Here is a 17166-nt window from a genome sequence, read left to right on the forward strand (position 1 = left end):
CATTGACAGTATGACTGTTCGAGGGATGAACATGAGTGACTCCCGAGGTCGGCCCATTTTCACAAGTGCAATTGGCGACATCAGGTCATAAAAGTCCTTGGACTCAATGGCCAGCATTTGAAGTGAGCCTTCTCTACGCACTTCAGCTCGAATTGTGGCAAGGAATCTTTCTCCGCCCCGTAGCGGCTGTTTTGGAAGGCACAGAATATTGCAGGGGCCTGCCCAAACGCCTGGATAAAGTTGCCCCTGGAGCCCGTAACCTTCTCACCTCCATACACCGCGCCTTTGAATCCCTTCCTGTAGGTTCACAATCATCCTCCGGAGGTAAGTGCACCAGAAACCATGGGGAAGCTATGAATCCCGTCCAGTCACACTCGGAACCTTCTACCTGAGACCATAACCTCAAGACTGGGCACGCAGACAAGACCATCCTTTTCGCTGCTAACGCCATCTTGCGTTTTCATCACGGCCACTTCCATCCACATACACTTGAGACAAAGAGGAATCCACTGATCTTCCAAAGGAAGAAATCCTCCTTCGACCCCAAACTGCACAGAAATACACGATGCGCTGCTTCATGGCTGTTGTCACCATCCTCATGGCCGTGATGGTCAACATGGCGAATACCACGCCTCTGATCCAAGCCACAGCCATCATCCTGGCCACAGCCCTCGTGGGCGTGGCCACACCCTCTGGCTTCCAGCACTCCGTGATGTCCGCCCCCGACTCGGCCGGCCGCGTTGCAGTCGAATCCAGCCCGGTGATGCATCGCCGGACCAAGGACACCGGTGGCTGCTTCCACAGTTCGAACCACACTTCCATCCCCGACAACGACACGTCCGCCTGGATCCCATGGATCGCGCTTGCGTCGCCGGACGAGCCGACTGCACAGAAGGCGCTATCTGACACTATTTCAGCCCTGTGCCGGAGAAACAGTGCTACGATCTTGACCCGTGGCATACCTGTAAGTGCCAGTGATGTGCTCATATGACCGGCAACCTACTACGCCTTCCATCTGATCTGCATCCTCTTTACTAAGTGTAACCATCATTACAGTACACTCACTGCCAGCCCGATGACTACAGCAACGGCACGTACGCAGTCATGGCGCAGATGACGTACCTCGGCCCCAGGGACATGTTCGACATGCGCGACACCTACGACTACCGGTGCTGCCTGGCGGCGATAAGCCTGACCGAGTACTGCGAGTACGGCGGGGCGCTGGACCTCGCCTTTGACCTGGGTGGTGGTCCCAACAACTCGCACTCTTGGAACGTACGAGCGCGGCCCATCGTGGGACCCTGCCCGGACTGCACCGGGGGCTTACTTGGTGGGGACGGAAAGTGCCGTGATTGTTGAGAGCCGTACGGATAGAGACCGGGGCCCTGGTGAGCTTGAAGGATGGGCTTGAATGGACCTGGGACTGAATAGCCCAGTCTCCCAGAAGCACTTGACTCTTGAGTAGAGGAATCCATCTGGCGTTGTCTTGACAGAATCCTGATTTCCGTTGCCGCAAGTGGTTCATGTCGACCCTTCAAACGTGACACAATACCGCAGACTTTCAGCACCGGTGGTCTAGAACGGGCTCGGGTTCAGGGCAACGGGCTCGGAGAGGTGCCGATTGGCGGCCGTGGAGCGGAAGCGGCAGGGCAGCAGGTCGGGCAGCACATGGGCACTGCAGAGGGTGCTACCCGGGGAATGTGCTAGCGAGGCAGGATGATGAAATAGTAGTGCCAGAGCGATAATGCGCCGGTAGAAGGGAGGCGTCAGGTGAGTCATGATCGTATGACTGGCTGGGACATCAGACATCGCTGCCGTTGTTGTAGCAGCTCTGCCCTGTGAGACTTGTCATGGAATCACTTGGTGGTGGTGGCACCCCGAGTAATGGTCCTCGCATGTCACTCTGGCTGTTGTTTACTTTTTTTCCTTCCCTTTTCCTTTCCTGATGGTTTTACTCCCTCGGAGTTGCCGTAGGTAATGATAGATGAAGGATGTCAGTATATATATACCTTGAGAGGTTAATATACTGTACATATGTTTGGTGGCCATATTCTCAAGTGATGACTGCCAAAATACTTGTACCAGCTGACATGGCAGTTGCATGATTTCGGTGGACGATCCTACCATAGAAGCCATGCACGCCACGAGCGATCAGCAATGCTTTTCGTGGGGGGTTTTGGGGGAGGGGGGGAAGGAGGGAGGCGGCAGGGCGGCTGGAGAGGTGCCCACACTAGCTGCCACCGTAGGCCCGTCCCGCAGTCATCGGTAGCTTCCGACAAGGGGCAAGGCGGCGGATCCTGCCTACTACCTGCCCCTCCACGAAGGCTGACGGGCAGCGACGGGGCAGCGACGGGGCAGCATCAAGCACACGCACAGCACATGTGCACTCAGTTGAGAGAACGGCACAGGGACAGGGTCTCCGCACTGCGCGCTGCGCACATGCTACAGGTCTCCACTGTGACACGGTCAACTGGCTGCAGAGAGCATGCACGCGAAAATCTGACCTGCTTGCTGGTCGAAGCTTCTCGGATAGACCTGCATTTGCCCATCGTCCATCCACATCTGCATCTGCATCATCGTCGTCGTCATCGTCTCAGTGCCCTGTCCCGCACAAGACAGAAAAAGAAGAAGAAGAAGAAGAAGAGAGCAGGAGCAGGAGCTGGAGCAGGAGCAGAAGCTGGAGCTGGAGCAGAAGCACGAGCACGAGCACGAGCATAAGCAGCTGCCCTATGAGGGGCCTCGTGAGAAGTCAACATGCCTAACGGTGCCCCGAGCCCCCTGGGCGGGAGCAGCGACGGCGACGTGGACATGGACACCGACACCCTCGTCAACGGCAACGACAACGACAACGACCGCGACGACGACACCACCACCACCACCCCGCGGCCCGAGCCCATCAACGAGAATGCCCCCGTCAACATCATGCCGCTGCTCACGAGGCACCAGCCCAAGTCGGAGCACCACGACGTGTGCATCATCGGCGCCGGGCCCGCCGGCCTCATGCTCGGGTACGGACACTCATCACTCTCATCACTCTCATCCATCTCACCCAGCTGCTCACTCGCTGCTCACACATGCTGACATGCACACAAACAAAGCCTGGTCCTCGCCCGCCTCGGCATCAGACCGCTCATCCTCGACGAGCGCTCCGACCAGACCCCCGTCGGCCGCGCCGACGGGCTGCAGCCCAAGACCATCGAGACCCTGCGCATGCTGGGCCTGGCCGACACGCTGCTCCAGCAGGCCGTCAAGATCTACGACATCACCATGTGGCAGTCGCTGTCGTCGTCCGGCGACCACGAGCTGCGCCGCCTCGCCAGGGAGGTGCACTACCCGGCCTTCATCGTCGACCTCGTCGACCCCTTCCTGCTCATCGGCCACCAGGGCATGGTCGAGAAGGTCTTTGTCGACGACCTCGCCAGGCGCGGCATCTCGGTGCGCCGCTGCCACCGCCTCGACTCGGTCAGCGTCAAGGACGACGGCACCATGGAGGTCAGGTCCGCCTTCAACGTCACCCGCGACCTGCGCGCCTTCGACACCACCTACCTCGTCGGCTGCGACGGCGCCCACTCGCGCGTGCGCAGGATGATCGTCGGGCCCTCCGACCCCTCCGCCAGGGACGACCCGGACGAGATGTCCGTCTGGGGCGTCCTGGACGGCGAGGTCGACACCAACTTCCCCGACATATGGACCAAGTGCGTCGTCTTCTCCGAGCAGTACGGCAGCGTCCTCATCATCCCGCGCGAGAGGGACATGACCCGCCTGTACATCGAGATGAGGCCCGACACCGACATGGCCGCCGCCGACTCCAACCCGGCCCGCGTCCAGGCCGCCATCATGCGCCGCGCCGCCCAGATCATCGGGTCCGACGGCAAGGGCCAGTACCGCATCCGCTGGAAGCGCGTCGAGTGGTTCGGCCAGTACCGCGTCTCGCAGCGCGTGGCCCCCAGGTTCTCCTGCCCCGTGCCCACCGCGCCAGAGGCCACGGCCAGACAGCAGACCCCGACCCCGGCCACCGTCAACCAAGCAGCAGCAGCAGCAGCAGCAAACACCGCCGCCGCCGCCGCCCAGGAGGAAGGAGAGGACGAGCACAGGATCTTCATCGCCGGCGACGCGGCGCACACGCACTCGCCCAAGGCGGCGCAGGGCATGAACACGGCGCTGCACGACAGCTGGAACCTGGCGTGGAAGCTGAACCTGGCCATCCGGGGCCTGGCGAAGCCCTCGGTCCTGCTCGAGTCGTACTCGTGGGAGCGCCAGAAGATCGCCCGCGACCTGGTCGCCTTCGACTTCAAGCACGCCCAGGAGATGTCGCGCGGCAACCCGGCCGCCCTCTTCGACAACTTCCGCAAGAACGTGCGCTTCATCTCGGGCGTCGGCTGCGAGTACGCCCCCAACCCGCTCAACCTCGTGCCGCAGGGCTTCAGGGCCGACGGCCAGGACGGCGCCAAGGGCGGCGGCGCCGTGGACGACGCGGCCGCCGGCGCCGGCGTTCCGGGCCTGCCGCAGCTCGGCGCCAGGCCCGGGTGCACGCTGACCCCCGGCAAGGTGTCGCGGTACATCGACGCCAACCCCGTCGACGTCCAGCTCGACATACCCGTCCTGGGCCAGTTCAGGCTGTACTTCTTCATCCCGGACATCCTGTCGGCCTCGGCCGCCGCCTTCCTGGTCTCGCTGTGCGGCGCCATCGCCGAGCCCGAGAGCCTCATGAGCCGCCTGTCCGCGGCCGCCGGCAAGAGCTACCTCGAGCGGCCGCGGGTCCCCAGCCACGAGGACATCTTCAAGCGGCCCGAGAGGTATATCGCCGTGAGCCAGTTGTTCGCCTTTGCGCTGATCAGTAAGTTCCTTCTTCCCATCCCACGCATATGTGCTTGCTTCATCCCATCCGATCCTGCCCCCCCCCCCCCCCACCCCGAACATCGCCACCACCATGGTAGTCGGGATGTCTCAAGCCCGACACCCCTGCTAACCTGTTCTACCCCTCCCTGTCTAGCATCAACATCAAAGCACCTCTTCGAAATCTCAGACCTCCCCGCGATCCTGGCCCGCTCCCCCTGGACAATCTACCTGGACGACAGGCCGGACCTCGACACGCGCGGCCTGACCTGCACCGAGAAGTACCTGGGCGCCCCTCTGCAGGACGGCGAGGTCGCCATCGTCAACGTCCGCCCGGACGGCTACGTCGGCGCCGTGCGGCGATGGGACCTGAGCCCCGGCGGCGGGTCCGAGGACGCCATCGAGACGGGCCGCGAGGCGGCGCGGTGGCTGGACACTTACTTTGACGGCTTCTTGCAGGTGCCTGAGGCTTGATGAGGGCTGCGTCGGCGAGGTTGGCATTGCTCGTACGTGCATGGTCACATTGCACCAAGACACTCGGCACGGGGAACCGAACGGAGTAGGGGAACTGTCGCTGGTCAACAGTCATGGAGACTGGGAACTTCACTCCGTCAACAGCATAAAGTATGATAATAGACTCAAAATTAGCTCCACTATGCCCTGTTCAGCTAAGGAAAGGGAGAAATACGTGCTGCCATATGCGAGTTCCAAAAAAAAGAGGCCATGTAAGAAGCAGCAAAGGCACTTTCTGCCATCGCGTTCCTGGTGCTGACACCATGTGAGATTTTTGTCTTGCCTCCGAAACCCAGAGCCCCTATCTTCCCCCGCCAATTGTGAAATAGCAGTGGGCAAGATGCCCTGTACTGCAGACCCTGCATTGCAGGCGTGAAATGATGTCCCGACTGGTATAAAAGACCTCCTCTCAAACCTTGACTCGGAACAGGTAGCGAAGGCGTACCTGCGAGACATCGTACGCGATATACTCGTTGTATAGCAAACCACCATTGACCCCTGTCGGACCGGGGGGTTTTCTGGTCGTGTCGGGCATCGTGATGCCCTTGAGGGATGGATGGACACACTCCGCATCTTTCCACACTTTCGGTCCCGTTGCTCCCTTGCCAAAGGTCGACAACAACCCCTTCTCCTTGGCGAGGGCCGCTGCGTCATACTGAAAGTTAGTCAGCTCTTGCATGGGCTTTCCAAGCTCGGCCTCGCAAAGCAGGAGAAGCGCGGTATTGTCAGAAATGTAGGGACAGCAATAATTGATGCTCTTGCTGCTCATGTCTGCAAGATAAATTCCCTTGTCGAACATGTATCCGGATACTGGCGCCTCGGGAGGTGCGATTCGGAGGCCCTGGCTGAGGATTCCGCCGAAATTGGTGGCACGGGAGCCGTGCCATAGCAGACGACGGTCGGAAATCTTGTCAGAAATGAAGCGATCCTTCTCGCCCTTGCGCTCTATGCGAAAGATGCTCTCGACTTGTTTGTAGGTAACCCCATGGGTCTGACCTCGGGTGTTTATGAGGTAGTCCTTGAGGAGGGTGAACTCGGCCGAGCTACGCTCAAGCTCCGAAATCTCCTCCATTCCGAGGCCTCGATACTGTCTGTCCAGGGGATGCAGACTGTTGCGCTCATCAATTTCCGCCTTGAGGATATTGCTGGCATCTTTCATGTCTGCCAATGTCTCGAGAAGCTCTATCTCCCGCTTGACCGTGGCTTGATTGTTGATGATCGGCGGGCGGTTGCGACCGAAGTTGTGCGGTATCAGTGAATAAAACCTGTTTGAGAGGTCTTCAACAGATAGAGGGATTCCAGCAGCTGCAGGTGCGGCAGAGCCATCGAGGAGAGCCGACAAGTCTTTCAGGGTCTGGAAGCCACGCATGATCGTGGCCTTGCTGAGCTTTCCCAGCGGAAGTTTGTCAAGATCGTAGTTCATATCAGTCATTGCGGCAGCAAAGTACCTCTCATTAAAAATGAGTTTCATGAGGTCTTGCACTGCAGGCTCCAGGGTGCAAGGCGGTGGTCCTGCTTGTGGCAGTTTCGTGCCATCAGACGGCTCGGTGCCATCTTCCTCCGAGTCAGAATCCGGTTGGTAGCTCTTCTCGAGGAAGACATATTTCCCAGGCAATGGGTCGTCCATTCGATTTGCCCACAGGAGGCCGGTCTTGTCCCTGAATTTCTTTTCGAATTGCTTCTTGGCATCCTGTAGGGAGCCGCCTCCAAGAACCTTGTTCGCGCCACGCTCACCAACGCGCCCCCATCTAGTCCAGGTCTTGGCATCTCCAGCGGAGACTAGGACCTACACAAAGTTAGTTGATGGCCGCTAAGAGCGAATGATACTTCTTGAGTGCGTACCTGAATTCGGTAGAATTTGTTGTTGTTTGCCCCTGCATTGGTCTGGTTGAGAGAGGCATCCCAGATGACACTATCATCGTCGATGTGTACTCCGTATCCAATGAGAGAGCAGCCCTCGTCAACAGGCACCTGAACATCCCACGACTTGGCAATCTGCTCCTTGCCTATGGCAGCAGCCTTGCCATTTTTCGCAACTTGGTCGAGCTTTGTCTTCTTGGCATTGGGCTTGGGTTCGGGGGACGCAGACGCCTGCCTCTTGATGGAAGGATTGTTCTGGGCAGGAACAGGAACGGGCTGAGGGTTTGTGGGTGTGGGATGCTTCGATGTAGGCACGGTGTTATTGTTGCCGTTCGTGCTGCCATTGGTGTTGCCACTCTGTTGGGCATCGAAGAGGTACTGGGCCTCTGGTTGCCTCGTGTTCGAGTCCTCAGAGTCAAGGAGCCAGTCAAGGCTGACGATGAAGATGCCTCCACGGTCCTTGGCCTGGAAGACCTTGGTGCACAATTTGTCGTAGTCGGCCTGGGTAGTGACAACATGAGTGGTGCCTTCAACAACCGACTTTGCAGGTTGTCCTCCCAAAATGGTACATTTGGACTCCAATCCACTTTGCTTGTAGCCGGTGAACCTTCCACTAAAAGCGATCACACAGCCATCAAGTGGTGCTCCACCCGCTGGCGGCGCGGAGGCCGCAGCCTTCTTGGCCTTTGGGGGCATGTTGGTCGGTCACTGCAGCTGTGAGATGAGTCAGCAAGGCCAATCATGCAACGTCCGCCCGACCAAAAAGAGCCATGGGAAAATGGGGCAGGATTCTGGGTACAGACTTTGAGGAAATGTAAATGTCCAATGGGTAGATGAATGGTGGAGTGATGACTGGACAGGGCGGGTTGATTGATCCGATTGACAATGGGAGAGGGAGGACGGTTGTTGCTGGGGCAGCTGCAGTGGTCCCGTCCCAAAACAAAAGTACGGAGTAGTGTTGGTGAAGCTTGGCAAACGGAGGGCCCTGGGGTCCCCGATGCAAGACAGAGTCGAAGGGATTGGCGAAGGAGGTCGAGGTCAAGGCTGCCGAGGTCGAGGTCGAGATGCAGAAGGGGATGACCACTTCAAATGAGATGGTGGAAGAGACAGAGAAATTACCGACACGGGATGTTGACGTGCATGCTCAATGAGCGTGTTCCTGCCTGCAACTAATAAGTGAGGGAGGCTTTGTCCCCGACCCTTTCCGTTTTGGGCGTTAACCTCAGGCTGCAGCAGGCAACAGCTCCCTTGCCCCAGTAAACCTCCACCCCCTGCCTGGGCAACAAGCCAGTGCTGTGCCGCATCGCGTCACGTTCTCACGTGCTTCATCCAACATCTCCTGCCTCTTGCCTGCCATTTTGATGCTGCAGCCTGGCCAGTCCTGCCCCGAGGCTGGGTGAAGCGAGAAACCACAACTTTACCCCCTTTTACTCCCCACATTTGATCTCTCCTCTCCACAAACAACAAACACCATACTCGAAGCTGCAGACACTACTGCCCTCGGTCAAGATGACGACCCTCGTCCACGACACACCTCAGCACTCCCGCCTCATGCTGCTTCCAAGAGAGCTTGTGGACAACATTGCGGCATGGCTGCCCACGCAGGATTTCAACGCCTTACGACTGACCTGCAAGGATCTCGAGGCCAAATCCTTCAAGTACTGGTCCGAGTGTTTCTTCAAGAAGAGGCAGTTCAGTAAGTAATCCCCTTCCCATATCCAAGAACTCCCCCGCGGTGTCCATCCGATGGGACAAACCCCTCTGGGACGGCCTCCTTTGGGACAACCTCCTATTGGAATGCCAATTGTGGGATGTCCTCTTACAAGACAGTCTCACAGGGAGGCATCCTGCTTCACCATGATTCAGACTGCCAGAATCCACCCACTGACCTGACATTCACAGTGATCGATCAGTTCTCCCTCCAGACTCTGGTCGACATCTCACAACACGCTGCCCTGTCCCAGGTTATGACCCACCTCGTCATCGGTCTGGATGAGCTGCAAGCCTGCCACCGCCGGCCGTCTGTGGGTTCCTTCGCCGAATTCAGTCGATGGCGGGATGCATACTGCGCCCAGAAGGCCCTTCTTTATGGGGGTGGCGCAGCTGATATTTTGTCAACGGCCCTCTCCAATCTTCCCAGGCTCCACACCATCGACATCCGCGATTTTGAGTCCAGCACACGCTACCGAGATGTAGTTGCAGGCCGAGAAGTACCACGCTGGCGGAGCTACGGCTCATCCCGGTACCAGCAGTGGCCTCGTGAGACCCCATGGTTGGTCGGCTTGAGCGGTCCGAGGACAAATTTCGTGGACACAGTGTTCACTGTAGTGCTTGCTGCGGTTGCCCGATCCTCAAGTGCCGTGAGGAATCTGGAGGTTATCCTTCGCAATCGGAAAATCTGTCTCCAGGACGACGCTTTCAGCACTTTTTGGATCCCGGGGACCCTACTCACCAACGGCCTTCCTGCTCTCACCAAGCTACACCTTGACCTGGATGCACGGGGCTTAACTGGGTCTGGGTTCCCAGCCAATTTTCTCAACATGTCCAACCATGCATGGCTCGACCCTTCCACGGAGTACCTTCGTCGTTTCCTTGCGCTGACACCAAATGTGTCGTGGCTCAGGCTGAACTTCCCTCTTCACGATGAGTTAGTCTCTTCCCCTGGCTCAAAGTTGATGGCATGGCTATCGTTGAGGTCTGATTTCAATGCTCCACCGGACGCGCCGTGGGGCCAAGGCAATCCAGTTCCTGTTGCACTGCCCTTGCGGAGGCTGGACCTGGGGAATGTCACGATAAGCTTGGTCATCATTCGTGGGCTGCTCATGAAGTTTGCGGATCTCGAGCACATTGTGATGAGGGACGTGCGACTGTATTTTACTGCAAGCACGCCTGATCAGGACGAGGACGAGGACAGGACGAGCTGTGAGTGGTCGAGATTGATTCGCAGTCTTAATGTTACCGGTCCCAAGCTGAAGAAACTGGAACTGGATCGCGTCACGGAGGGTCCACCAGGCAACCTTATCCCCATCATCTTCCTTGACAAGCACAACCAAAAGGAGTTTTCCTTTTCCACCAGCATTAAGATCGATGATACTAGCACTGATGAGCTTGCCGACCGCATCTGGACGATGATGCGTTGGACAAAGGCATATGCACAGCAAGACAGCGAAGATGAAGGCGAAGATGACGATGTGATGGATGAGCAGTTTGGCGACAGCGAGGACGAGGATGAGGATGAGGGCACGGAGTGAGCATAGGCGGAACCACTGTCATTTGAAGTTAGCTAGCTAGTATCACCTCCTTACCTGGCTGATGTCGCTTCTATTCCGTATACGCCCGAAGGCACACGTGTCATTGTTTTGCAGACTGCTAAAAACTGGTAATGCCAATCTTTAAAGGTTTTGAGCAATAGAATTCTACATTCTACATGCCAATACCACTTGACATCGCATTCTGTTACATCACAGCCTCTTTCATCATCGTCTCCTATGTTGAGAAATCGGTTATTCTCAGGGTAAAAATCAGCTATAGGGTAATAAGTACCCCTAGCTAATTGAAGTATGCTATTTGCAACGGGAGGCGTAACTGCTAGTCATATGCTCTACAGCTAAAAGGCTTGAATAGTTTCCTAACTTGAAGAATAAAGCATTCCTAGTAATATATAAGAATTAATATAGTTTCGCTTCTATTCTATATACATTCAAGGATATATATAGCGCCTTTATATAATAGTAAGCATTTAAAACCTAATATTTAAAAAGAATATAATATTATTAATAATTATTATAATATAATAGGTGCTTATAGCCTTAGCTTTATAATATATAAATAAAGTTAAAAAGTATTATTATAAGAATTAATATATAAGTATTTTTACTTTACTTAAACTTATTTTAACTATTTTTATTACTTACTCTCCTTACTTTAATGTTTCTTATACTTATAACTATATATATTATTAAACCTTCCTTATTTATACTTAAAGTAGTACTTTATAAGCTATAGTTATTCAGCTTTCTCGATGACCTTTGTGCTTAGAGGCTGGTGAATCCGATCGCTCCTCGAGATTACCAAGGCATCACAAAGTCGGATGTTCCAGCGTCACATCCCCTGAATTAAATTCATGGTGAAAAGAGGTAGTCGGCAAATCTGGAGACCCACACCATTAGCGCTCAAGCATCAAATAGCTACTTATATTGTCGTGGTGTTTCCTGTGCGGTTTTTCATCACGAACTAAATGCTCTTAAATGGGGCTGCAGGGGCGCCACCAAGAACGACTCGCCCTCCCTCCGCTGTTGCTCTTTGCGGGGACAGATTGCGGTATCGGAGCTGCCATCGCAAGCGAGGCGACGCTGGCGAGAATCAGAAGGACGGCCTCGTGCTAAAGTCTCAACATGGTGAATGCACGATGGTTGGCTCGATTTGGCTGAGCGAGATAACAGATGACCTGTTTGAAGGGACGGCGGGAGCTTTTTGAACGAATTAAACATTGGGAGTTGCAAAATAGGGCTAGATATTGAAAAGAATAAATCAATGGTCACTGTAAGATATAACTACTCTTCAACAGATATGGAACTTTCTTAGATCTACCTACTACTGCCGTCTGTGGTTTAAAGGGAGAGCCGAACCTTGCTCATATTCGATAGGAGTAGTGAATGTACGTTCTGATAATTGTTGTTGTATTCGTGTCTCGTTGTTGTTGTTGCTAGGTTTTGAAGGATCCCCTCTGCGAGAGACGAGCCGGCTAAGTCTACCTGCACAACACACCTTCCACCTAACGACACTCATCTTCGGTTCATGCGAGACGAGCTCCTGAGGCAGATCCACAGGTGAAGCAGGTATACCGACCCTGCAGCTCCAGATTCCAAGGATAACCTGAGCTGTCTATCTCAGGTCTCTACCACGCTCCACCGCTCCCTCCCGCTCCCTCGTTGATCAAGTAGCTAGCAAAACGCCACACAAATTGTTCAAATTTACAAGGCGAACCAGCCCTCGTACATGTTCTAGGCATCATGTTTTCTGGCGTTGGGAACTAAGCTCTTTTCATACGGGATCCATGGATGGTCAGTTGTGTGGGGCGACCATTGAGCACTACGAGTTGGACTCTTTTGGACTCCTTCGAAGTTCCTCGAGACGACAGCGTCCTTATTTCAGAAGCGGTATCGAATTTAGCAAATTAGTATGGAAACTTGTCTTGCATGTTCTTTGCGTTCTTTAAGCTTCGGATGAGTAAATCTCACACGAATGATGTAGACGACATTTATAGAGACTGGACATATGCAGATGATGATTAAGTAGTTGAGGCCCCGGGAATTCTGTTCTCGCTCAAACCCAGGCTAAATGTTATGCCCGGAGTTTCGTCAAGCCAAAGGTACTGAAGAGTCGGTAGCCTCTGAGCAGGTATGTGATTACATTCTCAGAGTAGCTGTTTCATATGTTTATCTACGTCAGGTTGGTAAGTGGTTTCGTTCTTAATCCCTATGCATCCCAAAGGCGGACGGTCTTTCATCCTGTCCAGTCTGGTAGAGTAACGGTTGAATTAATCAGAGAGCAAGCATTCAGCGCTGCCCAGGTGATACACACTCAGTACATATGTACGGTCGACTACGGACATTGATCAGATTTGTGATTTATCTCTTCTGGCGCTACACAACCGCATGTGGCGTGGTTTCCAGTGCGGGCATTGTTGTTGATCCGAATTATTATGCTACTGCCCATATTTACGCCCCAAACTCCCATCATTCAATAGTATTCTGTAGCCAGCCGGTACTAGTCGACGATAGGTAACGGAAGAAGCGTCGGTTGATGTAGCTGGCCCTGAGGCCCGGATCCTAGTTGATGTCAGTACGGGTCTTCCTGCCGTGTAAATCCACCAAGAGTTCTCTAGAGTGCTTCCTAGACTCGGGTACTTACATACGAAAAGAACAAAATACCAAAGCCTAGATGCTGTGTCGGCGAGTGGGTTTGTGACGGGGGCAACGTCCAAGGATATAGACGACCTTGGAAGCAGGCTTCCAATCCTCGCAGATTCCCTTGTCGTTCCGACCATCCCAGATACACCAAGGCTCCGTCAGAACCCCTTGGCCATTATCATCGAGCACGAAACCACGCTCGCACTTCTCCCACTTGAATTGCTGAACCAACACACCACGCGTGGGCTTGACCACGAAACAGCCGCATCCGATCCACTTCTGTTGGTATCGGAGGCACATCTTGACTGTTTCAGTTTGTCAACGAATTAATAACAGATAGAATTTGAGAGGTTTGTGTGCTGAGTGGTGGTGGAGAAGCTTATGAGTGGGCGCGCGGAACGGTCAGGGGCTATTAGGAAGGATTGTGCTCTCCAGATGTCTCTGAAGAGGTGAGGAGTTTGGCGTTTGTTCTCAACACTACTCTTGCTCGTATCCATCATGTCCAGCTTACCTTGATTTTACTTGGCTTCTTGGTCTTGTTCTTGCGCAGCACCTGGCTGAGAGTTGTTGGGCAGCACTGTGATGCTTGCTTGTCTCGAATCTGGACGACGCAGCTCGTTTCGATGCTTGAGGCTGTGCAGTGTATGAGGGAAGCAGCCAAGGGGAAGGGAACCATGAAGCTCTCGGAAGTTTTGATCAAGTCTGTGAATATTCACTTCTACTATCCCGGCTCTCAATTCAAGTCGTTGACTACGGGCATCGAGGCTGCTGGACTTTGATATAGGCGGATGTTTACATTCAGGGAGCAACATGGAAGTAACCTTGAAACAGTGAACATCTCCGCTGGCAATGTACGACCATGTATCTTCATTCATAGCGGGGAGTATTTTGCAGTATGCGTTTATGACGATGAGTTGTTACCAAGATACGTGGAGACCTTCAGAGAATGGCTGATGCTCCAGCTTGGGTTCCCCACTCACATCACCAATTATGAATGTGATCTTGATATTTCACTACATGTAGTTAAGCGATTTATATCATTTTATTATTACTCTTCAACCCCTTCGCCACCTATAAGCAGCGAGTGTTTCGAAATTGCAGTGCCTTGGTACCAGTTCAACGTGTCAGGTAATATGCCAACATGCAACCTGTGTAGCGCCTTTTCAATCTCAGGCACTTATTCACTTCTCGGCCCGCGAGCCATAGCTGCCCCCAGCTCACTCTTATTCACCCCAGACTTATGGGACAAACGATGGTCTTACCCACGGGCACTCTGTGGTGAAAGTCATGACCCAATGTTCCAGTGCAAGCCCTCGGCTTGAAGTCATAGGGAGCATGTACTTCCGCATTTGATATAGGGTGACAGATAATTATAACTTCAGAATACACAACGTGTGTCCCGAGGTCTGCGGTTGCGTGTGTTGTCTTGGTATTGCCAGAATCATTGAATGTTACGGACGCTTCAAACTGCGGCAAATCAACCTTGGAAACAGTTCAATGTTCTGCTACTCTTGGCGATTGGCAAGGCACACCCACTCGAAATTATCTAGGTTGAGATTGACAGAGTCATTAACATGCTAAGGTGAACTTTATGGGAAGTTGATGTAGGCAGGAATCATTTGAGGATGATCTTAGCGGTTCATACTGACCAGTTCATGCTCGTTCATTATCATCTGGTGCACTCAGGTGCTTGATGGACGTTTCATGTCTACTTTGTAAGGGAACTGTTGATATGTTCAAACTTAACTTTGATAATACTGAATCTAGCTACCGTTACTTCACAGCCGCCATAGCTTCATAAATTTGGTGGGACAAGCATCAGCACCGCATTAGACTTCGGGTACCCAAGTACCGCTGCAGGAGGAGTCGGCCAGTGACTCACGCCGGAATTGGACCAATAGCACCATTAGCTCTCTTAGATGTTGCACATTACTTCACTCGTACTATACTTGAAGTTGCAAAGTGAGCATATGTGATAACCAAGCTACTTAAGTAGTAATATCATGTTCATTTGAATCTCACCTCAAGCAACGTACCCTAATTTACACAGTGATTCTTCTAACTGGTAATCATGTCCCCTTCAATCCCAGACATACTGAAGCACTATGACTACGACCCAACTAGAATCGAACGCGTAGGGAAACGCCCATTCGAAAAACTTCCTCTCAGGATTGAGGCCCCCAATCCTGCCTGGCCACAACACTTCGAGACCCTGAGAGCGCTCATCGATAAGGCCCTCGGCTCCGCTGCCTTGAGCATTAATCACGTCGGCTCGACCGCTGTGCCAAACCTACCCGCCAAGGCGGTTATCGACATTGACCTAACGTTCCCAGATCCGTCTGCTGAAGACGCCTACGTTCCCGCCCTGGAGTCTGTTGGCTTCGTATTCCTCACGCGCGAGCCAACATGGCATGAGCACCGTTTCTTCAACACCAACAAGCCTTACCACTGCAACTTGCATGTGTTCGCACATGGAACGGCGGAATTGGTTAGACATCAGATCATGAAAGAATGGCTCATTGCGAACGAAGACGACAGGGATCTGTATGCGCGAACGAAGAGCCGGGCGATGGAAGAGAGCATACTTCTTGGCGAGACTGTGATGCAGTACAACGCACGCAAGCAAAAGGTCGTTCGAGAAGTTCTCGAAAGGGCTTTCAAGGCGAGGGGCTTTCTCCCTCCAGAAGCGGACAAGAATTGATGGCTTCGTACGTAGGTAACAATGAATTTACGATTGATGACCATAGAACGAGACAGCTTGCGTGGCCCGGAAAGTGCCACTCGTGAATGACCCCTATGTACTAATTGGAATCGTGATAAACCTTTGCGACTTGGACAGGTTCTTGACCATGCTCCTGAAGATGAATGCCCATGAGATCTGATCCTTTTCCCTTACTCCCAAATTCGGACTTGGCTCGTAATACACCTCTCCTTCATCTCTCCGTTTCAGCATAGACACAAGATGTAGTAGGCTATTGTCTAGGTATTCATGCAGCATTATTGAGGTGGCCTGGTCCATTTTCGGAAGCTTCAGCTAGGCCTTGGAAGTCATCGATTTTCCCTCGGAGTGTGTTTATATTTGGGCTAAGTTTCGTGGTCGAGCCTTCTGTAGTCTTTTGAAGCGAATTCTGGGCGATTGATCCTTGGGAATTTGGGTTATGAGGAAGGAGAGGGCATGATGTGGACCTAGATTTATGGACTTGATCGTGCGACCTGGATATAAGCGTCACGTCTTCCATCATCACATTTGACACTTCAGTGTTTTCAAAGTGAACACCGCGTGATCTACTGGCAGTGACATTCCATGGTTCCGAGGTATACTGCCACAGCCTGCACATTTACCTTTTCGAATGCAACACCTCAGCTTGTTGCATTTCAAAATGATGGATCCGAATACCACATAAGCGAAATGAATCATGAGAAATACATTATGATCATCCTCTGTGCGTCTCCAACTATCGTTCCACATACTTAACGAGGCCGTCGTCCGCTCTTTGCCATCCCGTCTTGTTCATTTAGCCCCAGTGGCGGGTGCTAGTGTTCCAGTGTCGGCTTTTCTACTTAAGGTACCTACTCTGGATGCAAGTGATCCCTACGAGACAGGCCAGGCGTGACTGGCACCCCTATGGAAGGCAGGAATGGCCCGTTCGTGGCAAAGGCCGATGCAACAAATAATGTTGCTTGCAGGTCCCGACGTGCCCAAGTGTTGGCCACCTGGGCAGCACCCTGGCTTTCAATTGGCTGACCAGTTAAATCAGTATGGTTGCAGCTGCCATGTTCGCCGAAGTGAATTCACCGGGGCTTGATAAAGCCCCCTGTGGAAAATTTTGATACTGGAAGCTGGATTGCACACGTATCTGGCTGTACTTGCAACAAGCCTTGCTGTCGGAAGTCGGCACCGAGGCTGTTGGTTGGCTGGCTGGTCGGTCCCCAAGATGTTCTAGACATTTCCAGTCCTCACGGTTGCAGCAGGTGGAGCAGGGTTCCGGGATTCCACACATCATAGTCTTGTCATCTCGATTCTGCAAGCCGCCCTCCATCACAG

General features: G+C 53.5%; 5 protein-coding genes across 5 annotated transcripts; 4 read left to right on the forward strand and 1 right to left on the reverse strand.

Annotated features, from left to right (window-relative positions):
- Positions 1-10: 10 nt before the first annotated feature.
- On the forward strand, positions 11-1490 carry KVR01_006513 (uncharacterized protein; the record flags this gene model as incomplete). Its single annotated transcript, XM_044788650.1, has 4 exons — positions 11-47; positions 184-324; positions 528-964; positions 1057-1490. The coding sequence occupies 4 exons, from the start codon at positions 11-13 to the stop codon at positions 1357-1359; spliced, it is 918 nt and encodes a 305-aa protein (XP_044643944.1). The 3' UTR covers positions 1360-1490.
- An 840-nt stretch (positions 1491-2330) lies between these two features.
- Positions 2331-5488, forward strand: KVR01_006886 (uncharacterized protein). Its single transcript, XM_044788092.1, has 3 exons — positions 2331-3008; positions 3099-4837; positions 4994-5488. Exons 1-3 carry the CDS (start codon positions 2755-2757, stop codon positions 5308-5310), a joined length of 2310 nt encoding a protein of 769 aa, XP_044644317.1. The 5' UTR covers positions 2331-2754; the 3' UTR covers positions 5311-5488.
- KVR01_006704 (uncharacterized protein) lies at positions 5466-8325 on the reverse strand. Its single transcript, XM_044789906.1, has 3 exons — positions 8013-8325; positions 7192-7923; positions 5466-7135 (listed from the first exon to the last, which is right to left on the reverse strand). The coding sequence occupies exons 2-3, from the start codon at positions 7903-7905 to the stop codon at positions 5759-5761; spliced, it is 2091 nt and encodes a 696-aa protein (XP_044644135.1). The 5' UTR covers positions 7906-7923; positions 8013-8325; the 3' UTR covers positions 5466-5758.
- A 181-nt stretch (positions 8326-8506) lies between these two features.
- On the forward strand, positions 8507-10572 carry KVR01_006518 (uncharacterized protein). Its single transcript, XM_044783562.1, has 2 exons — positions 8507-8905; positions 9112-10572. The coding sequence occupies exons 1-2, from the start codon at positions 8719-8721 to the stop codon at positions 10458-10460; spliced, it is 1536 nt and encodes a 511-aa protein (XP_044643949.1). The 5' UTR covers positions 8507-8718; the 3' UTR covers positions 10461-10572.
- Positions 10573-15192: 4620 nt separating this feature from the next.
- KVR01_006861 (uncharacterized protein) lies at positions 15193-15822 on the forward strand (the record flags this gene model as incomplete). The annotated part of the gene is made up of 1 exon (XM_044790112.1): positions 15193-15822. One exon carries the CDS (start codon positions 15193-15195, stop codon positions 15820-15822), a length of 630 nt encoding a protein of 209 aa, XP_044644292.1.
- Between the last annotated feature and the right edge of the window lie 1344 nt (positions 15823-17166).

The sequence above is a fragment of the Diaporthe batatas genome (assembly GCF_019321695.1).
Source record: "Diaporthe batatas strain CRI 302-4 chromosome Unknown Contig00007, whole genome shotgun sequence".
In the NCBI taxonomy this organism is placed as follows: Eukaryota; Fungi; Ascomycota; class Sordariomycetes; order Diaporthales; family Diaporthaceae; genus Diaporthe; species Diaporthe batatas.

Excerpts from the sequence above, each read along its gene's own strand:
- KVR01_006886 (XM_044788092.1), top strand. The coding sequence starts at position 2,755 with ATGCCTAACGGTGCCCCGAGCCCCCTGGGCGGGAGCAGCGACGGCGAC. Across the intron at positions 3,009-3,098 it reads CCCGCCGGCCTCATGCTCGG|CCTGGTCCTCGCCCGCCTCG; the intron begins GTACGGACACTC and ends ACACAAACAAAG. Across the intron at positions 4,838-4,993 it reads GTTCGCCTTTGCGCTGATCA|CATCAACATCAAAGCACCTC; the intron begins GTAAGTTCCTTC and ends CTCCCTGTCTAG.
- KVR01_006704 (XM_044789906.1), bottom strand. The coding sequence starts at position 7,905 with ATGCCCCCAAAGGCCAAGAAGGCTGCGGCCTCCGCGCCGCCAGCGGGT. Across the intron at positions 7,136-7,191 it reads ACAAATTCTACCGAATTCAG|GTCCTAGTCTCCGCTGGAGA; the intron begins GTACGCACTCAA and ends AACTTTGTGTAG.
- KVR01_006518 (XM_044783562.1), top strand. The coding sequence starts at position 8,719 with ATGACGACCCTCGTCCACGACACACCTCAGCACTCCCGCCTCATGCTG. Across the intron at positions 8,906-9,111 it reads CTTCAAGAAGAGGCAGTTCA|TGATCGATCAGTTCTCCCTC; the intron begins GTAAGTAATCCC and ends TGACATTCACAG.